General features: G+C 66.6%; 1 protein-coding gene across 3 annotated transcripts; it reads left to right on the plus strand.

Moving 5' to 3' along the window:
* Positions 1-3,700: 3,700 nt before the first annotated feature.
* Positions 3,701-22,343, plus strand: CTBP1 (C-terminal binding protein 1). 3 transcript variants are annotated; one of them, XM_070400706.1, is made up of 10 exons: positions 3,704-3,865; positions 9,038-9,231; positions 10,664-10,818; positions 16,317-16,461; positions 17,996-18,202; positions 18,816-19,030; positions 19,614-19,744; positions 20,372-20,499; positions 21,009-21,126; positions 21,441-22,343. In XM_070400706.1, the coding sequence occupies exons 2-10, from the start codon at positions 9,225-9,227 to the stop codon at positions 21,625-21,627; spliced, it is 1,293 nt and encodes a 430-aa protein (XP_070256807.1). In that variant the 5' UTR covers positions 3,704-3,865; positions 9,038-9,224; the 3' UTR covers positions 21,628-22,343. The 3 variants fall into 3 exon arrangements, with proteins under 3 accessions (XP_070256799.1, XP_070256803.1, XP_070256807.1); XM_070400698.1 differs by lacking the exon at positions 9,038-9,231 and having other exon boundaries at positions 3,701-3,865; XM_070400702.1 differs by lacking the exon at positions 9,038-9,231 and having other exon boundaries at positions 3,701-3,865; positions 21,444-22,343.
* The last annotated feature ends 282 nt before the right edge of the window (positions 22,344-22,625 follow it).

Genomic DNA, 22,625 nt, shown 5'->3' on the forward strand with positions numbered 1-22,625 from the left:
GCCCATGGGGCGCGGCAGTGGGGGCGAGTGGTGCGGGGCCGCCCGCGGAACAGCCCTTAGAGCAGCGGTTCTCAACCTGTGGGCCGCGACCCCTTTGGGGGCTGAACGACCCCTTCACAGGGGTCGCCTGAGACCACCGGAAAACACATATATAATAACATATTGTTTTTGTGATTAATCGCTATGCTTTAATTATGTCCAATTTATAACAAGGAAAATACACCCTGCATATCAGATATTTACATGACGATTCATAACAGCAGCGACATTACAGTTATGAAGTAGCAACGAAAATAATTTTATGGTTGGGGGCCCCCACAACATGAGGAACTGTGTTAAAGGGTCGCGGCATTAGGAAGGTTGAGAACCGCTGCCTTAGAGGCTGGGACCCCTCCAAGCATGACCCCTCGGGTCAGTGACTCTGCAGGAAGCAGCCCCTGGAGTCGGTGCCCCCGTGGCTCTGGTCCCCGGCGTGTCTGCAGGCCGGGGCCGCATGTCGGCGGCTGGGCCCCATTTCCAGGTTAACAGCTGCTGGAGTGGCATGTGCAACCCCAGGTTTCCTACTGGAAGAGAAAAGGGGGGAGCAGCTCCCAAATCGGAAATAGAGTTCATGCCCAGGATGGGGTGGGTGTGCTCTAGTAGGGAGACCGCACTGAGTCCGCTCTCGGGGCTTTTTTATCCTTTTCTGCGGCGAGAATCTTGGGGTTTCAGCAGAATGTTCATCAGCTTCCCAGGTGCACTTTCAACGTTGATGCCTCAAAATGAGCATATGGGGGCGCGCAGGTGGGGCGCCCAGCCAGGCCTGGGACGGGGCAGGAGGAGCTGGAGCCGGCCACCCCTCCCCGCTGGGCACCACGGACATTTATACCCCCTGGCTTCACAGCGCCTCCTCTGACGTCACCCCGCGCCCCAGCCCGTTGTGGGGGGGCTCTCCCGGGCCCCTTCCCCACCCTCCCACCCGCACCTGCCTTAACCCCCTGCTGCGCCAGGCCCCCTCTACCCGGACCCGGAGCCTCCACGTCCTGGGGGCAACCACGGAGTGGGAAACCCGAGAGCTGGCGGTGCAGGCGGTGCTGGCGGTGCGCCCTGTGGGCGCGTCCTTGCCCCGGGGTTTCCATGGTGATCGCGGCCCGGGCCTGACGCTGCAGCGCTTCTCCCATCTGATGGCCTAGACCTCGGAGAAAGATGGTCAGCGCTGGCAGGCTGCAGGTGCCTGGGGCCAGGACACAGGAGGCGGCACTGCCGGGAGGGGAGGGCCCGGGGACAGCACCCACCGCCCTCCTGCCCAGCGCCCTTGGCTCCACCACCGCGCCCTCCGCGCCCTCCGTGCCCTCAAGGAAAATGTCAGTCTCGCTCGCTGCTGGGCTGCTGTGTCCCTTTCGAAGACGACGCCTTCGTCCCCAGAGACAATCCATTCTGTACCTGGACTTGGGGTCCTAGACCTGCTGTTGGTCTTTCCCAGCACCCATTTCCCTCTAAACGGGTGACGCTAAACTGCGCAGGCACCGGTCAGTGTCAGCTGTCCTGGCCTCCGCGGGCAGTGGGCTCAGGCAGAGGCAGTCCCGGGGACGCCCGCTGACGGGGACACTTATCACGGTCCTCCCTTTCCTCTTGGCTGGGCCTGGCTCGGGGCGGCGGGCCCTGGACCCCGTTCCAGTCAATAGAGCCTGAGGGGGTGCCAGCTGAGGAGGCAGGTGGGTTCCGGGGTGTCCTGTTTTTCACTAAAAGGCAGATGGCAGGGACCCGTCATGGCTCTTTGCCTCTGACCTGCGAAGGTGAACATGTGATGTTAGGATCTGTAGCAGCAAAAGTGAGACCTTGAGAAGTAAAGAGAGCCCCAGGGGAACCGGTGCAAAGGTGGTCTCCGCTGACCGGACCGGACGGGTGATCCTCGGGGAGCCTCCTGGCTCTGGACGGCTCCTTGGGAGACGACCATCGCCCGGCATTCCGGTGCATGAAGCAGAAGGCGCCCTAGCCGACCCATTTCTTCCCCAGCGTCGCCTGGGTACTCCTCGTGCCGAGCCCACCTTCTCGCTTCCAGGGTTTGCAGTTCTCTGGCCGAGACACAGGCCACGGACAAAGCCGTGCCTCCTTCCTCTGTGCCCTCCTGTCCTGCGCCTCACTGCCTGCAGGGGCGGGTGCTAAAAAAGTGGGTGATGAGGGGATGGGCTTTCTGCTTCCAGTGGAGTCCGGAGGGTCCCCAGGGCGTGCAGGGTGGGGCCAGGGGCCGTGGGGTGTGTGCTGTGGCAGCTCAGGAGGGGTCCTCCCACCTTGGGCTGCCGTGGCCCCATTTCCTGCCGACTCAACGTAATGACATTTTCCCGTCACAAATGCCTAGCGTGTTGGCGAGGGGTTTGGGTTTGTCCTGCGGGAGGAGGCAGTTGGCCACCTGCTGCTGTGGAGCCGGTTCTCCGTCCCGTAGGCGGTGTCCTCTGCCCTCCCCTTGGGGGTGAAGCTGCCAGCATCAGGGCTTCCGTCCTGGGGGCAGCCCTGGCTCCCCTTGGCATTCTTTGTGGCCCAGAGGGAGCGACATGGAGGTCTCAACATATGTAGCCCATCCTGAAGGGGCACCGTCCCTTCTGCTGTATTCTGGTCATCGGGTGGCCAGCAAGACAGTGGGTGTGTGAGTGCTGGGTGGGGTAATCGGGGGCTGCCCCCCCCCCAAGCGCCAGCTTTTGGCTTTGTTAATTCTAACGTGGGCTTTTCTTTCTAAAATATATTTTTACTTATTTCAGAGAGGAAGGGAGAGGGAGAGGGAGATAGAAACATCAATGAGAGAGAATCATGGGTCGGCCGCCTCCTGCACGCCCCACACTGGGGATGGAGCCCGCAACCCCGGCCTGTGCCCAGACGGGGGATCGAACCCTGACCTCCTGGGTCACAGGCTGATGCTCAGTTTGGGGGACATTTTCATACGGGAGCACCAAGTGAGGGGTTAAAAGCATTTGTTTCGCAAAGATACTAATTCCCCATCACCTTTATGAATCCCCCGACTTCCTCACTGACATGAATTATAAAAGCAAACAGACAACACGGATGCTTTCGGGATGGTCCCTGTCCCACAGACCTGCCCCTCAGCCCCGTGTCCGCCCCTGGGAGGCCTGGCCGGGCCCTTCCCCTCGTTATGGGTCATGGCCGGGGCACCCCGCTTGGGGCCAGGTCCCCCTGCACCTCGTGAACCAAGCACCCGCCACGCTCCCGGCAGGAGGTGAAGGCCAGACCGCCCGGGGCGGGACCTCCGCAGCCACACCTGGCGGCTCCCGGACGCCCCCCTCCCCTCCCCGCCCCGGCCAAGCGCAGGAAGCCCTGCTCTGCCTCGGCGGCCTCGGAGCGGGTCCCAGCGCTGTGCGCACCGGGGACCAGGAAGCTCGCCCGGCGCCTCCCGCCCAGGCCGCCCATCAAGCCCGCGTTTGGGGAGGTAGGTGTGCGGGGCCGGCGAGGGTGTGGTGCAGCCGGAAGGAGGACGCAGGGAGGCCCGGGCCGGGCCGATGCTGGAGCGGGGCCGGGGCGGGCGTGGGCAGGCGGGCCCCGGGCGGGGCGGGCGGGGCGGGCGGGCGCCGTCTGCAGCCGCCCGCGTGGTGCTGCGCGGTGCCCGCGCCGGGAAACAGGAGGCCGCTGGGCCGGAAGCCCCGCCCGCGCGCGCGCGCGCCTGTCCCCGCCCGCCCGGTGGAGCGGCTGCTGGCGCGGCGCGGCGCGGCTCGGACGGCGGCGCCCGGGCGCAGGCGAGCGGGCGGAGCAGCGGACGGCGCCCAGGCCGCCCCAGGCGCCGGGCTCGCGGCGGAGCGCGCCGGACTCATCGGGGCCCGCGGCCGCCCGCGCCTTTCAATGGGCAGCTCGCACTTGCTCAACAAGGGCCTGCCGCTCGGTAAGGCCGCGCGCGCGCATTTCCGGCCGCGGGGGCGGGGCGGCGGGCGGGGCCGCCGCTTTGTGTGCGAGTGCGCGTGCGCGTCGACGTGCGCGCGCCGCCGGCCTGGGGGCGGGGCCCGGGAGCGCCGAGCGCGTGCGCGTGCCGCTGCGTGGGAGTGCGCGTGCGCCGGCGCCGCCCTCCGCCCGCCACCGCGCAGGTGACACAAAGGGGCGCGGGTCCTCGACCTTCCCGACCCCGGCCTCGCCGCCCCCGGCATCCTGACCCGCGGTTCACAGTCCCGGGCCTGGCAGGTTCCCTGATCCCGGCTCTCCCAGGCCCCCGGTGCCCGCACCCCCCAGGCCTCAGGTCCCGGGGCTCGGGTCCCGGTGTCCGGCCCCCCAAACGTTAGATCCCAGGGCCCGGGTGTCCACCCCCCAGGCCTCAGATCTTAGATCCCGAGGTCCGGGGCCCCAGACCTGAGATGCCAGAGCCCAGTGTGCGGCCCCGGGCCCTGGTCTTCCCGGGGCCTGCCCAGGGCCAGGGCCTGTCGCAGGTGGAGCCCTCATCTGTCACTTCCTGGTGTAACTGCCCCCTCCCCGGGGCCTAAGGGCTCGGGAGTGGCACTGGGGCGGCACGATTAGCTGCGAACGACTCGCTTTGAAAAAGGAAGATGGTTGCGTCTGGCCCAGTGCGGTCGGCGGCCCTGCTCCAGCCTCTTGGCTGCCCGCGGAGGCGGCCAGGCTGCCCTGGATGCCGGGCTGCTTGGGAGGGTGCAGCCCTGAGGACGGAGGGTTTTTTCCTGAGCACCGCGCGCTGGGGGCGCCTTGCCCTCCAGCCGGGTGGTCTTAGCGGGGCCCTGTACTGCCTTTGGGGTGTTTTGTCCATTTCTAGAAATGTATGGAGTTATGTGGCGTCCAGCTCGTGGGGAGGGTGGCCTTCAGGGGGCACAGCCCTGCAGCCTCCGCTGGGTGCACAGGGGGAGGGGGGGCAGGCGCCCGCACAGCCCTGCAGCCGGTGGTGCCGCCAGAACAAACTGCAGGCCGCAGGCCCTTCCCTGAGCGGATCTGTTTCCACCTTAATAATTCAAGAGCTTTGGACCCAATTCTGTTTGGCTCCGTTCCCCCCTCGCCTTTGGAAGATGTCAGAAACAGGGGCCTTCGCGGGGCTCTAGGCCACGCTGGGGGGACCTGAGCTGGGCCGTGGGGGTGCAGGCTGGGCTGGGGAGGACCCTGGGGGCAGTTGGCCCGATGGTGGCTGCCTTCCTGCCCTGCGACTCCTGGTGGCCATCTTGCCCTCTCTAGTCCTTGTCAGCTCCCAGCCTGCTGGGCCGGGGCGCCCGGTGGGAAGGGCCGGGCGTGGCAGAGAGCGGCCGGTCTGCAGCCCTGGAGGGTCTGCGGCTTCCTCTTCCCGCCCCTCCCCGGCCCTCGGAGCCGGAGCCGGAGCCGGCTGGAGGGAGGGGCTGCCACACCTGAGCTGCGGGTGGGAGGCCGAGCTTTGTCTGGCTGGGCGCCCAGCCCTGCCCTCTGGCTGCTGAGAAGCCGAGACCCGGCTTTAAGCCGGCAGTTCCTGGAGCAGCCATAACCCGGCCCGGAGCCAGACCCGCACAGCGATGACCTCTGCGATGGGCTGGGGTTAGGGCAGATTCACTTCCTGTTGAGGGACGGGAGCCACCGCCATGAGGAGGTGAACTTGGCCGCTTGCTCGTGTGCCAAACCAACCTCACCTCGCTCCCCCTGCTCCCGGTGGTGGAGGGTCATCTGCACGCACGTGAGGGCCGAGGGCCTGGACAGCGAGGGCCCCTTCTCTTTGTATAGAAATACACTTGGCTTTGGGAAGCTGGGCATCAGGCTGTGAGGGGCACTGCCCTGGAGAGTGTCCTCAGAGGCCCCCAGCCACCCCTCTGCAGGAGAAGGCGCTCGGGGCTCAGAGCTAGGTCTGCTCCCCACAGCCCGCTGGTGGGTGGTGCTGGGTGGGGCTTCCTGGGGCCTCCATGGGAGTGTCCAGTGTGAGCAGCCTGGGCCCTGCGGCCTGAGGAGCCGGCTCTGCTTGTTGGTGCTGATGCACTGGGCTGGCCCCGTGTGCTGTGGCCAAGACCCCGCTGGTAGGTCCTGGTGCCGCCCGTGGTCAGGGGCGAGGCGAGTGAGGCACGTGTCCTGTGACGGCTCCCCTAGAGCGCCCAGTTCCCCGCTGGCGGCATGAGGGAGGCCCATCCCTCACTGTGGGACAGCAGGCTCAAGCCCTGGCCGTCCATGCAGGTGGGGTGACCCACGCCGCACTTCCGTCTGCCCCCGCAGGACAGGACCTCACCCCACGTCAGGGCTCATCTCCAGAAGCTCAGCCTCGGCTCAGCCAGTGGGCTGTGCACTGGCCCCTCAAGCCCCTCTGTCTCCCGAGAGGAAACCCCTCTTCCAGCAGAGCCAGGGAACTTGGGGGCTGTTGTCAGGCAGACAACAGGGAGGCCCTTAGTGCTGTTTCTGCCTATCGTCCTGGGGAGGTGGCCACAGACCTGCCAGGGCGGGGCTCTGGGCATGGGGGCGGGGCTCTGGGCATGGGGGCGGGGCTCTGGGCATGGGGGGGCCTCTGGGCATGGGGGCGGGGCTCTGGGCATGGGGGCGGGGCTCTGGGCATGGGGGCGGGGCTCTGGGCGTGGGGGCGGGGCTCTGGGCATGGGGGCGGGCCTCTGGGCATGGGGGGGGCCTCTGGGCATGGAGGGCGGGATGACCTGGTGAGGCTGGGAGTTGGTGGGAGACTGGACCGGGCTGGCCCGACCAGGGCAGGTCTCACACCTAAACCCTTGGGCAGCCTAATGCAACATGAGGCGACCCATTCGTGCCCCCCGCTGGCCCTGTGGCTGAGAGGACCGACTCACTGCCTGGGAGGTGGCCTGGGCACTGGCCACCGACTCCCCACTATGAACTGACCAGGTCGCCAAGGGGGGCTGTCCCTGTATGGGCACGTACCGCTGAGCGAGGAGACCTGCAGGCCCCTCGAGCCACTCCTGGACCTGGAAGCACGGCCAGCTGTCGGCCAGCTGTCGGCAGAGCAGAGCTTCCTTGATGCTGTTTTCATGAAAGATCGGTGGTGGGCACGGGGACCACAGGGCGCGATGCCCGAGCACCGCAGGGCCTGGTTCACCTCCGAGGGCGGCGAGGACCCTCGGGACATGTGCGCAGCGCCAACGCGTCACCCTGGGCTGAGCCCCGGGCCCCTCGGAGGGCAGGGACCGTCCTGGCCATCAGGCGCGTGGCAGGTGTGAGGATGGCAGCTCGGCTGCCTGGAGGGAGCTGCCTGTGGCCACTCTGGGAATCTCGGGAGCGAGAAGAGGTGAAGGAGTTGGTTCACCTTGGGCTGCAGGCCTTTGGGGGCCTGGGGGAGCCCCTCCTGCCGGGGCCAGTCCCACCGCGGGAGGGGGTGCTGCAGGCCGCCTCGCTGCTAGGACACGCAGGCCCCGTGCTCCGAGGAAGCCCCGCTGGGCCCGCCGAGGCCTGGGGGCTGGTTCCACCCGCTGGCCATCACGTGACCTGCGGCCGGTGTCCTCCGGGCCGCGTGCTGCCCCAGGCCCTCGCCCCTGCAGTCCCAGTGTCCTCTTGTGGAGGTCGGGGGGAGGGCGAGACTGGCCTCCGGCTGGCCTGCCGCCACCTGCTGCCCGGTGGGCAGGGCCTTTGGACAGCGCCCTGTCCCGGAGCCGCCCAGGCGTCCCTGCCCTGGCCGGTGGGTGGCGGCTGCGGGACTGACTCACTGAGCACTTCATGCCTCGAAGGTGAAGGTCCGTCATTTGCAGTGGAAGCGTTTCCCGTGTTCTGTGTCTGAGTCACGCGTGTCGTGAAGCTGAGTGCTGAGTGGCTGTGAGACTCTGTCATGAGCGGTCGGGAGGGGCCCCTCCTCGGGGTGTCGAGTCCTTCACATGGGAGCCGCTGTCCATGCGGAGTGGGCGTGGTGGGGACAGGTGCGTCCGGCCTGGGCGGGGTGGGGCATCCGTGCCTGGCACTGGGAAAGCCCGTGCCCGCCTGGACCTGCTGCCCTCCTGGCCTGTGAAGAGCTGATGGTGGTGACTCGAGGGGTCGGGAGGGACGGGCTCTGCTGCCACAGGGGTCACCAGGAGTGAGGATCCGGTGGGGGACGGCCTGGCGGGCCGGGGCCTCAGGGCGCTGCCACGGGGGACTGAACTGAGGCTGCCGTGGACCCGTGTGCCGGTGCGAAGCCCACCGCAAGGAGGGCTCTGAGTCCTGCGTGGCAGGGGCCGGTGATGCGGGTCGGTGTGGCACGGGGCCCACAGGGAACAGAGGGAGATGCTTCCAGGTGTGGAGGCCTGGGGAGCAGCCCGTCCTCGACGCCTGGGACGCATGGCTGCACCTGCTGCGGCTGCGGCTGCGGCTGCGGCTGGCTGTCCTCACCTGGCTTCCCGGGAGGGTGAGGGCTGTGCACATCCATGGGGCCATCCCGGCTGTGGTGGGGCCAGGCTGCCCGGTCTCCCCGGGGTGGGGACAGGGCCCTCCTGTGGAGCCTGCCCGGCGCGGGCCCCAGGGCCGCCTGGTGTCACGGTGCACACCTGCGTGCTGCAGCAGCCTGTCTGGTCAGCCCTGTGTCCGTTCCCAGCCCGGAACCGCCTCACGCTGGTCCCTGACGGTGTGAGCCCTCCGTGCCCTCGGGCCCTGGCCACCTTCCGGTCACTGCCCGGGCAGAGCTGTGCAGGCAGCGCTTTGGGGAGAGCGGCTGAACGGAGTGCCGGTCCCTGGTGCTGCCCGGGAGGCCAGTGGTGCGTGTGCTGACCTGGGGAAGCGCCCACCGGGCTCACTGTGGGGACTGGCGTCCCTGTCGGGGCTGCACCTGCGGCCCCTCCGCGGTGGCCGTGCTGGAAGTCTCAGGCCAGGGAGCTATAGGAACCTGAGGTAGAAGCTTGCAGAACTGGCTGCAGACCTGCTCCCTCGCCTCCTGGTTCATGGGCACCGGTGGCTCCGGGTGGGGACAGAGCTCTGGGGGGGTCCCGGGTACATGGAGGGGACATCGGCTGGACGTCAGGGCAGGCCTCGCGCAGTGTCTCCGTCCTGGCCACATCCCCGCGGTCACTCCCTCGCCAGCGTAAGGCCCCGCCCCGGCCGGCGTGGACCGAGCTCCGCCTGGTGCAGTGCCGGCGTGTGACCCCCGGCAGCCCTCGGCGGCGTTAACGTGTCTCTTGTGTTTGATTTTTAGTCAGACTCTGAGCCTGGCGCGGGCGCCGGTGGCTGCCGTGGACCCGGAGCCTAAGAGCTTTGGTTCAAGACAATTAAGACGTGGGATGAGGATCCAGTGACAGGACGCAGTTCTGCCTGGGGATTCGAAGATAAAGCGTGTTGCAAAGTCGAATTCATGGTCGTGGAAGCCGAGCCCATTTTAGGCAATGTCAGGTTGGTAGGGGAGTCGGAGTGGAGGCAGTTCTAACCCTCCCTGCCTCCGCAGGGGGCGCTGCACCCGGAGCGTCCCGTCCTCTGGTGCCGCCGGGGCCTACACACCCCGTGCAGTGGGTCAGGACACGAGGTCTCCTGTGAGGACGGCGCCCGCTGCTGTGGTGGCTGCTGTGCTGGGTTTCTGTGGGGAAGCGTCAGGGAGGGGGTGCTCAGACCGTGCGCAGGGGGTGGCCCTGGGGCTGATGGACACCTGCAGTCCCGCCGGCCACCCAGCCCCTGGCAGGCGGACGCCGTGTCTGCTCTGGTGTCGGTGGCCTCAGTGCTGGTGAGGGTGTCGCTGCTGAGCCGTTCCTGCACCACCTTGATGGTCCCGGCCCCCCAGCCCCCCACCCCCACACGTGGCCGTGGGCCAAGAGCCCTGATGCTGAGCGCGGGCAGCCTGCTTCTCAGTCGCGGCGTCCTGGTCCCAGCTGGGCCTCCGGCACCCGGTGCCTCACCGCGGCCTCAGGTCCAGGCAGCAGGGTCAGACTGCCGCCTGCTCTGCCCGTGGCCCGAGGACCCTGCACGTGTGGGTGTGGGTGTGTCGTGTGGATCGTGTGGATCTGCTGGCATGGGAGGAGGTGCTGACCAAGTCACTTAGCAACGGCAGCGGGAACCTAATTCTCGCGGAAACGAAAGTGACTGCTCTCAGGTGGAGCCGGAGGCGGGCCTGGCGTGTTGCTCTCTCCGCTGCGCGGGCGGCGGGCGGGCCTGAAGCAGTGGTCTGGCCTTGCAGACCCCACGTGGGCCGCTGGCCGCGAGGCTCGGCATCTCCGCACCATTGCTGTTTGTGAAGGCGGTGGGTGGGCAGCGCCCGCGGGAGTAGTGGCCGTGATGGGCGGGTGGCAGTGGGGGCTGGCGGTCACCCCCTGCTGGCTGCTCATCCTGAGCCCTGGACGCTGGCCCGTGCGGGGGGCTCCTGCCAGGAGGCGGGGGTGGCCTGGGAAGCCGTGTCCCCTTAGCCCAGAGTGCGGAGCAGCTGCCTCACTCGGGAGGAGCTGGCTTTCGTAACTCTGAGCCCTCGCGTGTGGGAGGTCGGGGTCTCGCTGCGTCCGTGTCCACCCGCTCTGCCCAGCACCATCCTGCCGGGGTCGGGGGCAGCCAGGCCGCAGCCTGAGGCAGAAGGGAAACGTGTCCCAGTGTCACGTGGAGACGACCCTGCAGGGCCCGGGCCCCACGCCTGGCTGCCTCCGCCCGTGCGTCCGGTCACCACGGCGTCTGTGTCATGGTCAGTGAGCTGTCGTTTTCCCACTGGTTTCCACTCACATTGGACGAGGGCCAGGTGACTGGACGCGGAGCGTCGTCCCCAGGGTGGCGTGGCGGGCGTGGGGGTGGCTGGGCAGCGGGTTTCCCGGGCCGCGCGGGAGGCTGAGCGCCGTGTCTGTCGTTGCAGGCGTCCGACCCCCGATCATGAACGGGCCCCTGCACCCCCGGCCCCTGGTGGCGCTGCTGGACGGCCGGGACTGCACGGTGGAGATGCCCATCCTGAAGGACGTGGCCACGGTGGCCTTCTGTGACGCGCAGTCCACGCAGGAGATCCACGAGAAGGTGACCCGGTGCTCGGCGTGGGGGGCAGGCTGCAGGGATTTGGGCCATCGTTGCCGGCGGCACCGCCCTGTGGGGAGGAGGAGAGGGGATTCACTGTGCTGTCAGTCGTCTCCATCACAGCAGCTCTGCCAGGAGGCGAGCGGGGGCTGTGGAGGCAGGGCCCGGGGCCCTGCAGCCGCCCCGGTGTCTGCTTGGGGGTCCTGGCTCCCCACGATGGGAAGTGTGTTAACCTGGTTTTCTGTTTGTAGTCACGGCCGACTGGGTCCTTCAGAACCACCTTCCCACTGAGACAGGGAGGAAGCGGGACCCGGTTTTAAAAACCCAGCATCCGTGAGCCAGCGGCCGAAGGCCGGTCCTCAGGAGGGGCAGGCCTGGCGTGGCATGCCCGCTGTTCTGGACGAGGCAGCCTCGCCGCCGACGGGGTCGTGTGGGCCCCCTGGTCTGGGTCAGGCCTGGAGAAAGCACCACACGGAACCCAGCACCGTCTACGGTCGGCATGAGCCGTGAGCTCACGCCGTTGGCCCCGCACCTGCCCCCGCAGGTGGTGCCCTCCCCTTGGGAGGGGGCTGGTGGCCTCGGCCTCAGGTTCCTGTGGGTCGTTCTAGCGCCACGTTGTCCACAGCCCAGGTGGCAGGCAGCGGAGGAGAGGATTGCTGAGCGGAGACCCAGGCCGCGAGCACAGCCACAACCACAGCCACGGAGAACAAGCGTGAGCGCGATAAGGAACTGGTGGCTTAGAAAGTGGCAGCAGATTTGGGTAAACGCTGCAGAGGATCCAGCTAATGGGAGGACTCAGTGGGTAGGAGGGGCCAGGACAAGGACATGGGTAGGGAGAGGGGTCACTGTGGCACCCACACGCTTCTAACGGAGTCTCCGAATGACGGGGGGGGGTGGGGAGGGGGGCAGACACCTGCGGAGACGCGGCTCACGGTGCCCAGGGCCAGCGGCGAGGCCGGTGCGGCCCCAGGAAGACACCTGTGGTTTCCCGATAGCCTGGCACCTGCCTGTCACACCCACGGCCACACTTTTGGGTTTTATCCCAGAGAAACACAGCTCACGTGCAGGAAGGTTCCTGGCAGCCTACTCCTGGCTCCTGCCCCGAGACACAACGTCCCTCCCCCGGGCGACGGAGGCTGCAAAGGGAGAGAGCTGCCCAGAGACCTGCCCACCTGCAGAAGGCGCTAGGGCCACGGTGCGGGGGCAAGGCTGACGTCTGAGGGTGGGCGGTGCCCTGCTGGTCTCTCCAGCGATGAGATGCTGGTGGGCCACACGTGACTGAGGAGCTGACAGGCGATGTCTGTGGTGCTGGCGGCCCAGTCCTGTGTCCATGTGACTGCTCGAGTGACAGGTGGTCAAATCCCGGAGCTGGGCGCACAGGCACACGGGCAGGGCAGTTGGAAAGTGGGCGAGGTCGTCCCGAGGGAGCTGGCTGGGGACAGCTACCCTCTGCAGTGTTGGCCACTTGTGAACCCTCAAACTTTCGAACTGGAAAGACATCCCTAAAAAAACAGTTCATGGGACGAAAGAGACACGCAGATGGGAGATTTAAAAAAGTCATCGGCAGGAGTCAAACAAGTTTTGCCAGTAAGTTTGAATACTAAGACCAAACAGATGCTTCTTCTAAAGTTGTAACTGACCAGAACTGACTCAGCAAGTGAATCCCATCCCACGGGAGCCAGTGACAGCCCCCGGGCAGGGCCGGGCCGGGCCCTCGGCATGACAGCCCCGCCCCACCTGGCAACGGACAGACGGCACCTCTGCCCTTGGCGTCCACCTCCCGGAGGAGCGTCCTCAGCTCTGAAGCGCCTGCTGCCTGTGCAGGGAGCACCCTCAGCCAGGACGACGGCTTGCCCAGGAAGAGCTGGCCATTAAAAGGGGTGGACATGAAACGTTCATGGGAAAGTGGGCAGGACAGTCCAGAGAAGCCAGAAGATAATGGCAAGGATGAGAGAGGAGAGGCCGCTGGCACAGGAGCGCTGTGACCGGCTGCCCTCTGGCGTGTCCCCAGTGGACAGTCCTGGGCAGCACTTCTTTCCCGGGGGGCGGGCGGGGCAGAGCACCGTCCCTCTTTCTGCTGGAACCCAGACGTGATGGCTGGTGCCTCCGCCGCCCTCAGGACAGGGATGCCCAGGAACAAGACAGGAGCCCAGCTCCAGAGCATGGGGCTGACACAGGCTCGCTGGCTGCCCGCAAGGCTGTGTGAGGCGGGGACAGTGGCTGCCATGTCACTGGGTGGGGAACCCCGTCCCCTCAGAGCAGCTGGATGTCAACCTCCTCTAAGTGCTGCGGAAGGAGGCTGTCATCACAGTGTGTGCGGAAAGGCGCCTGCACTCCACGCGAGTTCCAGGTTCGACCAGCACCGGCAAAACCAAGGGCCAGCCCAGCTGCAGTGGGTGCTTGACAGCTGCTGGACGGCACGTGGATGGAACTGCTCGTGCAGCACAGGCTTCCTGTGGAGGAGGAGGGAATGGTGAGAGGAAGGTGGGCGCCCAGACGCTGCGTCCATCGGGGCTGGTGGGTGCTGACCTCACCGGGAGCCAGTCCCAGGACGAAGGCACTGGGCCGGGCAGAGAGGAGAGAAGTCCAGGAAAGTGCAGAAACACTTTGTCGTGGCGGCCGGGGGACTGCTGGGAGGCGCGTCCGAGCTGAGAGGGTGGGACAGAGACGGGAAGCAGCCCTCCCAAGGGGACCGAGTGGCCTCCAGTCAGTGGGCAAAGGCCTGGGTGCTGTCCGAGGTCCCTGGTCCGTGGGCACTGGAGGACCGTGGCGGGGAGACGCTTGCTGCCCTGAGACCAGGACAGCCCGTCCTGCAGGAAATGGGGTAGTAGAGGCCGTCTGATTGGACGGCAAGGAGCCGTCACATGTGGAAGTGCCCCAGGCAGGGGAGATGCGGGGGTTGGCAGGACCTGCAGCGGGGAGGACCCCCGGACACGGCCGATGCTCCAGGCCCTGGAACCGCGAGCCAGCAGGGGACACCCCCACCCCAGGCGCTGGGCACCGCTTGTTGTGGGAACCCGAGGGGCCGTGGCCCAAGGCAGCTGAGCTCTTGCCAGGAGAAATTGAAGTATCCACGCTGGTCCTGCATGTGGCTGCTCGTCGTGAAACCTTCTGGAAGGCTTCAGAGGGGCCCTGCCTGTGTATGTGGACTTGGGAGACCAGGGAAATGGAAAGAAGCCCCCAAAGCTTGTGCTGGTGCCCATCAAACCCTGGCTTTGCCACGGTGCCCGAATGGCACCTTTGGGCCCTGCTGCCATGGACCGTGCTCAGAGGCTCTGCGTGTGGGACCTGTGTCACCCGTTCTGGGGTTGAGGCACCGAGTTAAGTCACTGGTCACATAGCTGCAGGGGAGGGGCCTGAGTGGACATCGGCCTGGGCACCTCTGGGCGGCGGTAGGTCCCAGGGACAGACTCTGTCCCGGGGCCTGCAGACTTCCTCCCGGGAGGTGACACGATATCCGGGTGTCGCAGCTACTCTGCAACCACAGGAGCTGTGGGAACCTGCACGGAGAGTGGCCTGGAGGCCAGACAGCACGGCCGTGATGGTCCCTGGGCGGAACGGGCCCTGCTGTGGGCTTGCTTCTGCATTGGAGCGTGGCCTCCCTCCTCCGGCTGGGGCGGGAGCCGCTCTGAGTAGCGTCGCAGCCCTTATTCTGAGCCTGCACCTGGCGCCAGGTGATTCAAAATAGGCAAGGACGTGGGAAGATAACTTACAAGGCACATGTGGGCAAGTCACACTCGGCTATGCAAATGGAAGCTAGAATCCTGGATGGCAATTCGCATCCATCGTATTTCCCATTTAGTGTCTGCAGCTGAGCCTCGTCCTGGCGAGAGGCCACGTGTGCCCCACCCAGCCCTGCACAAGGCCTCGCTTCTGCCGGCCTCTCGCGTCTCCGAGGCCGGGGCTGCTGCTCCTCAGGCTCCATCGATGGGTCCACCTCCATTTCTGGGGCACGGCTGTGCCTGCCCACAGCGGATACCCTCCAATCTGCCCACCCTCAACTTGCCACAATCCCTCCTCACCAGCTCTTGTGACTGCCCCCCCAGTTCACACAGCAGAGGGAGTCCAGAGGGGGCTTCCTGGGTCCTACCGGCCAAGCCCTCCCCCACCCCTTCCCCCCTGTGGCCTTTGCCACGCTCACTGCCTAAGCTGTGTCCACCTCCCCACGCCCTCCTGTCCCCTCTGCCCCATGGGCACTGGCTGCTACTCTGCTGTCACACAGGGCCCTCCCCTCCCACACCACGTCCATCCTGGCACCAGAGGTCTGTGCCTGTGCTGCCTGACATCCCCTGACCCCCGCTGCCTGGGGCAGGGACCCAGCAGGTCAGCCACACACCCACTCAGCTGCTGCCCTGCCTCCAGGAGCTGGTCCCAGACCCCGGGCAGGAGCAGGCCACTCCCTTTATCTCACAAGTCCTGGCCAGCCCGGTGCCTGCAGGACCAGGGTCCAGGCCCCAAGGGAACTGTCTGTGTTCTGGTTGGCTGTCTGTCCAGCGACAGCCGAGGCTGTTGTGGGAGGAGGAGGTGGGCAGTTAGCCCTGCATCCCCCACGTGGAAACCCACTCTGCTCGCCCACCTAACGGGTCCCACGTCCAGGCTCTCCTGGGTGCGACAGGCTTCTCCCTCAGCTCACACGTGGTGCATGGGAGCCTGGGAAGTTGGGCGCAGTGGGCACTTGGCCTCCCTGTCCTGGGCGCCCAGGTCAGGTTGGCCTCCCTGCCGTCTAGGAGGCTCAGCCTGCAGGGCGGACAGCAGCCCAGGGCTCCACCGGCCACTGTGTTTCAGCGACTCGGGTGTCCTTGGCTGCAGGGCCCCCTGCTCCGTCCTTGAGGGAAGGACAGGCCCTGTCCCCCAGCGACCGCACGTCCTAGTCGTACCAGTGCCTCCGGCCCTTCTCGGAGCGGTGGCTCAGGTCCATGGCCTCTGCCCTGGAGCCCGGAGATGGGATGTTGTGTGTCATCCACCTACATCTGGCTGTTGCCAGAGCATTTCTCCCCCAGAACCCAACCCTAGGGTTTGGGCCCGATGCCCTCCTCGACCACAAGGGGCCCCCTGGGGAGCCAGGTGTGCTGGCTCTGGCTCTGCATGAGGGCAGCCGTGCCGGGCCCTGCCTGTGGGGAGGTTTGTATTCCTGTCCGTGGTTTGGCAAGGAAAGCAGTGAGCCCTCGGTCTCACCTGAGCTCTCGGGGGACACGCCGTCCTCTGGCTTTGGTGCCGCGGGGGTCTGGGCGCTGGACGCGGTGTCCTCTGGTGCTCAGCATTCTCCATCTTGGCGTCTGGTGCCCGTGCCTGCCCTTCCCATGCTGGTGGGGGGCAGGGACCACGGGTTTCCTGGCTGAGGCACCTGGTCGGCTCAGGCGGCTTCTGACCCGAAGGCCTGCTGCGCACACAGGAAGCTATGGGGCCCCTGGGGGCCCAGCCAGGGCGGGGCTGAGGGGCGGTGTCCACGGGGCCTCTGCCCGTGTTGGGCCAGGCACTCACGGCCGCCGTCCTCGCCGCAGGTGCTGAACGAGGCGGTGGGCGCGCTCATGTACCACACCATCACGCTGACCCGGGAGGACCTGGAGAAGTTCAAAGCCCTCCGGATAATTGTCCGGATCGGCAGCGGCTTTGACAACATCGACACCAAGTCGGCCGGGGACTTAGGTAGGAGGGGCCCTTTCTCTCTGCCGTCCGCCGGTGTCCTTGGAGTGACCTCCCCACGTTCTGTGCGGTGCCGGCTTCTGCTTCACAGCAAGCCTCCTGCTGCAGCCCCCGCGGCTTGGCTGCAGGTGGCCTGTGAGCTGGTGTCTTGGGGCCCCACGCGGTTGGCCCCCCAGCACGTGCAGGCTCCAGTGCTGCCCACGCCTGTGCTGTCAGGGCAGCTGGCACTCGGCCTCAGCTTCCCACACTCCCTGGGGCCGGCGGCCAGTGTCCTTGGGTTTCACACGCCCCGTCCAGGAGACGCTGGAAAGGCAGTGTGTGTTGTGAGTTAGGACATGCATGAGTGTGTGCACACGTGTGACTACGTGCACACATGTGCACATGACCGTGAAGCGGATTTAACGTGGACTGCACCCTGCTGGGCTGCCTGCCCTTTCCTCGATGCTCTGCTGTCTCTTCCCCTTCCTGTGCTGGTCACACCCAAGCAGACCCGAGGCTATAGCCGGCACCCCTCCCCCCAGGTCCTGGGGTCACTGCTGACACCTCCTGCGGCCGTGTCTCTGGGGCGGCACCTGCAGGTGGGCTGCGGCCTGGACACTTTCCAAGCTGGTGTCCTTGGGACCTGTCCCTGCACAGCTGGCCCTCAGTCTCACAGTTTCACGGCTGGGCTGACCGTTAGCCAGGGACAGTCTGGGCATGCCCTACTGTCACCCGCAGGCCTGGCCGGTGGGGATGCAGAAGTCCTGGGACCTGCTGCCCCTTCTCGGGTGGGCAGCAGCTTGGTTCCCACCTGGCCTCCCTGCACCCCCTCCTGCATTTCCCAGGGAGTTGGGGTGTGGCCCTTCCTGGGTCCTCATGCAGCTGTTTGTGTGCCCGGCCCCAACCCAGCCGCCGGGGGCCTCGTCAGGGAGACGGTCGACGGGAGACAAGGGGTGCGCCATGCAGGCTGCCGGGGAGGAGGGCGAGGGCCAGGGCTCAGGGAGGGGGATGGAGCCACTGGGGCAGATCCGAGGTCCTAGGACCTAGGAGCAGCGTTGCCTCATGGTGGGACCCACCAGCGTGGGTGAGGGCCACGTGGAGAGAAGTGGGGACTGAGGCTTGCATGGAGAAACTTGAGCCAGCTCGCTTTCCAGGGTCACTCTGCTGCTAAGGGGACCCGGTCAGGCTGGGAGGACGGGGACATGGGGGCACAGGCTTCAGGGGATGGGAGGATGGCCATGGGGGCTGTGGGGATGAGAGGGGGGCCCATCTCTCTAAGACGAAGCCTCCATTGGCCCGGGGAGCCCAGAAGACAGGAGTGAGACCTGTAGGTGTGTGGCTGTGGGGCTGGTTCCAGATTCTTCCCTGACCACGACCCCTTCCTGGAAGGTGGAGGAGCAGGCGGTCCAGCCAGGGCCCAGGTGTCCCAATTGTCCCGTCTCCTCCGTCCGCCCATTGGGCGGCTTTCCCACATGGTGGCCTGGGGGCATGTCCTTGGCTCTCACGGGCGAAGCACTGGGATGGCCGTGGTGACCACCCAGCTGTCTTGTGTCCCCAGGCATCGCTGTCTGCAATGTGCCGGCGGCGTCCGTGGAGGAGACCGCCGACTCCACCATGTGCCACATCCTCAACCTGTACCGCAGGACCACCTGGCTGCACCAGGCGCTGCGGGAAGGCACTCGGGTCCAGAGCGTCGAGCAGATCCGGGAAGTGGCTTCTGGGGCCGCCAGGATCCGTGGGGAGACCTTGGGCATCATCGGACTAGGTGAGTTCACCTCTGCCCTCACCGGACGATGAGGTCCCCCACCCAGAGACGCTGAGGGGTGGAGGGGGCTCCGCCCGAGGTTGTGCGGGCCTGTGTGCCCAGGAACACCAGCCACAGGCCCCACATAGACATCACACAGGTGCCCACAGGCCACACGCACACGCATGCTCGCCCTGCTGCCCTCCCTGCCTGTGGTGATGGCTGAGTGGACGTGGCCCTCAGATGAGGGCCAGGTGGCCCTGAGGTCCCTTCGCCACTTTGCCCGCCAGGGCTTGTCCCCAGCAGCGGCTGTGGGGGGAGGAAGGTGTTCCCGCTGCCGTACAGTCCTTCATTCACCCGCCGGCTCCCACAGCAGCGCCTGTCCTGGGGTGGGTGGCGTCTGGCCCAGCATACACACGGGGCAGGCCGGACCCTCAGCCCCACCCCGTGCGCTGCCCCCTCGTGTCCACTGAGCGTCCATGTGTGCTCCCTCCAGCCCCTGCACGGCCAAGTGGGGGGCCCCATGCTCAGTATCGGGGGGCAGAAGCCTTGGAGCCCAGAGGGTCTGCTCCCACGCTGAGCATCTGCACTGAGGCAGGGGGCCCTGGCCGAGGTGACGCCGGTCTCCCCCCAGGTCGCGTCGGGCAGGCGGTGGCGCTGAGGGCCAAGGCCTTTGGCTTCAACGTGATCTTCTACGACCCCTACCTGCCGGACGGCACCGAGCGGGCCCTGGGGCTGCAGAGGGTGAGCACCCTGCAGGACCTGCTGTTCCACAGCGACTGCGTGAGCCTGCACTGCGGCCTCAACGAGCACAACCACCACCTGGTCAACGACTTCACTGTCAAGCAGGTGGGCGGGCGGGGTCAGAGGTCAGGGCCGGAGGGCAGGGCGGGGGCCAGGCGGAGGGCCCGCTCTGCCAGCACAAGGCATGCACAGTGAGCGGCAGAGACCCCTGCTAGCTGGTCCCAGGGCCACCGCCCTTCCCCGCACAGCCTGCTTTGGACTTTCCCCACCAGTAGCTCCTAAAAGGCCGAGGCCTATGGCAGAGGTGAAGCCGTGGAGCTTTTGGTGTCAAGTTCCCCACAAATGGGGTGGACACAGGGACCGGAGGGTCTTGGGGCCGCCCGAGGGTGGAGGCTTACATCACAGCAGAATGTTGCCCTGGGCAACCCATACGCTCACCCAGTGTGTCCTGAGCTGCCCTGCACCCGGCAGGGCTGGAACGGGGGCTGCCCCCACGTGGTGGTGGTGGTGGTGGGGGGACCACACAGGCTGAGCCCGCGGCGGCACAGCCCCAGGCCTCACCGGCAGAGCCCGCAAGCCTGGTGCCTGTCTGGGAAGCGCCCAAGTGCCCTCCTGACCCCCCTCCCAGCAGCAGGGTAGTGAGGCAGCCTGGGGTGACTTGCTCTGGGTGTTGTTTGGTGTCTTCAAGATGCGACAAGGGGCCTTCCTGGTGAACACAGCCCGGGGCGGCCTGGTGGACGAGAAGGCGCTGGCCCAGGCCCTGAAGGAGGGGCGGATCCGCGGCGCGGCCCTGGACGTGCACGAGTCGGAGCCCTTCAGGTGACTCCTGGCGGGGCTTTGGGTGGTCCCAGGACGGCGCCTCTCCCCGCCGGGCACTCCCTCTCCAGGCTCAGGCCCCTCACTAGCTGGCATCAGCACCCATGACGTGAGGCCCGGTGCCCACATGCACCTCCAGGCCGCAGCCTCCAGCGGCCAGCCGTCCAAGGGCAGGGGTGTAACTGGGCTCCGTGTCCAGCCCATGACCCTGCTCCAGGAGGACCTTCCCCCCCAGGCCCGGCCAAGTCTCAGCAGGCGGGCAGCCAGCATAGCACCTGGGCCAGGACAGCTCTCAGGGCCTGCACCTGCCAGAGCCCAGCGCACAGTGCTGACGGGTTGCCCAGGTGTGCCAGGTGGCCGGCCCCCATGTGGCAATGTCCAGAGGCCCCACAGCCAAGAGGCCAGTCTGCGGCACAGGCCGGCCTGGGAGGGTGGTGTCCTGGAAACGGTGGTGCCAGGAGGGCCTGGGGTCTGAGAGCCAGAAGCTCCTGGGACCAGTGTTCCCTCCAGGTGAGGCCCCGCCCCCCGCCATCGGGAGCCCGTGGTCAGGTGTGACTGCCTTGAGGACCCCTGGGTCTGATGGAGGGTGGGTGCCGGGCTGTGGCTCTGACCTGCGCTCTGCTGTCCTAGCTTCAGCCAGGGCCCCCTGAAAGATGCCCCCAACCTGATCTGCACCCCCCACGCGGCCTGGTATAGTGAGCAGGCGTCCATCGAGATGCGCGAGGAGGCGGCCCGGGAGATCCGGAGAGCCATCACAGGTGGGCTGGGTGGGGCACCAGCAGGGCCCGGGGTCCCTCTGAGGCTCTTTGAGGTGAGCACTCACCAGGAGACCCGGGTGGGAGCACCTCCGCCTCTCATTCAGCTGAATCCGTCCTGTGCTGGCCCTGGGCAGGGAGCAAGAGGGACCCGCCCTGGGGGGACACCAAGGCCAAGGCTGGGGAGGTCGGCCTGGTCTTCCCTCTGGTCGAGCACGGGCAGCCCAGGCCTTCTCCCGCGCCTCCCTCATGACCCTCCCTCCCTGTCACCCCTGGGCTTCAGCTGAGGTGTCACCCATGCCAGCCTTGTAAGTCAGACACTTGTCAGCCTGGCCTGGGCCTAGTGGACAGGGTGGGGGTGACGAGACCGACGGCACCTCCATGCTGAGGGGAGCCAGGAGGAAGGGAGGCCTGGCTGGGGGACCCATGTTCTCGACCGAGCTGCCTCTGCTGGGGCCCCCAGTGGCAGCTGTGTAACACGGACACCGTCCTCCCCGTGCCCTGCCGCCCAGGCCGGGTCCCCGACAGCCTGAAGAACTGTGTCAACAAGGACCACCTGGCAGCCGCTGCCCCCTGGGCCAGCATGGACCCGGCCGTCGTGCACCCCGAGCTCAACGGGGCCGCCTACAGGTGAGCGGGCGCGGGACAGTGGTCAGGGACACAGGTCTCGGGGACGGCTCTCGGGGGAGAGGGGCTCAGCCGGGCTCGGCCTGGATGTCTGTGCTCCCTGGACCCGGTCGACACAAAGGTCGGGAGTTAGAGCCTGAGGAGGGTGGCCTTCAGGCTGGGTGGGAACAAGACCATGTGGGTGGAGGCCATGCTGGGAGCAGGGTCCAGGGTACGGGGAGGCGGAGGGGGCCCGGGCGGGGTCCTCTCAGCAGACAGTTTAGGGCGCAGCACCCTGCCCTGCCACTGGGCTCATGGTGGCCTCCCTCTTTTCCTAGCAGGTACCCCCCGGGCGTGGTGGGCGTGGCTCCCAGCGGCATCCCGGCCGCTGTTGAAGGCATTGTCCCCAGCGCCATGTCCCTGTCCCACGGCCTGCCCCCGGTGTCCCACCCGCCCCACGCCCCTTCTCCCGGCCAAACCGTCAAGCCCGAGGCGGATAGAGACCATTCGAGTGACCAGTTGTAGCGCGGGCGAAGCTCTGCAGCCTCGGTGCTGGTGGCCGGGCCTCGGACAGGCGCCAGCGGAGGAGGCGCCCTTGGGTGGCGGTGGCACTCCAGAGACTGTCCCGGCGCCCAGCAGCGGAGGTGGCGCCGGCCTCCCCGAGTTGACTAGTCCCGTCCTGAGGGCCCGTGCTGCCCCGTGTTTTTGCGTCTTGTTAAGCAAAAGAAGTTAGTAGTTAATTCTATCATGAATGTCCTTGTCTGTGTGCAGCCTTTAGAACATCACCAAGGATTTGTTTGCTTAGCTGTCACCACCAGGCCGAGGGCGTCAGCAGCCCTTCGGTCGCTCCTTCTCTGCGGAACGTGCCGTGCACGGCAGTTGGCAAACTTCTCAGGACTATGGATCCTTCCCGTTTTCTTTCTATGCCACACAGTGCATTGTTTTTCTATCTGCTTGTCTTATTTTTAGAATAATTTAGAGAAACAAAACCAAGGCTGTTTTTCCTAATTTTGGCATGAACCCCCGTTCCAAATGAAGACGGCACCGCGACATAGCAGCAGGCGGGAGCACGCAGTGCTGGCCCTCGGCGCTGTCCCAGGGGTGCGAGCGCGGCTCTGGCCTGTGCGGTGCCATCCTGCTGATGTGGTAGGCTAGCAGTATTTTGGTTAAAATCATGTTCGTGACTGTAACCATTTGTATGAATTATTTTAAAGAAATAAAAATCCCAGAAAGAGCCGGCACGCCCAGCCTTTTAGTGCTTTGTCTCACAGGACCCTGGGTCTCCGTGCCTGCTCTCGTGGCCTCGGGGGCTGGAGCGGGCAGCCCTGGGACACTGCGGGGCAGTGGTCCCCACCCTCATGTGAGGGGGCCTCGTGCCTGGGCACTGCTGCGGAAGGGGTGCCAGCAGGCGGAGGGGGCTACTAGTGGGCAGGGGGCTGAGCTCCAGCCTGGCCAGTGGCTCACCTGCTCTCACAGCGGCCGGTCCTAGAGCAGCTCCAGGCGAGTCCGTTCCGTCTTCTGAC

This window comes from Myotis yumanensis, unplaced genomic scaffold (genome assembly GCF_028538775.1).
Source record: "Myotis yumanensis isolate MYYU_CA2020_CCGP unplaced genomic scaffold, mMyoYum1.0.hap1 SCAF_1, whole genome shotgun sequence".
NCBI lineage: Eukaryota > Metazoa > Chordata > Mammalia > Chiroptera > Vespertilionidae > Myotis > Myotis yumanensis.

Excerpts from the sequence above, each read along its gene's own strand:
- CTBP1 (XM_070400698.1), top strand. The coding sequence starts at position 3,826 with ATGGGCAGCTCGCACTTGCTCAACAAGGGCCTGCCGCTCG. Across the intron at positions 20,500-21,008 it reads GATCCGGAGAGCCATCACAG|GCCGGGTCCCCGACAGCCTG; the intron begins GTGGGCTGGGTG and ends CCTGCCGCCCAG. Across the intron at positions 21,127-21,440 it reads CTCAACGGGGCCGCCTACAG|CAGGTACCCCCCGGGCGTGG; the intron begins GTGAGCGGGCGC and ends CTCTTTTCCTAG.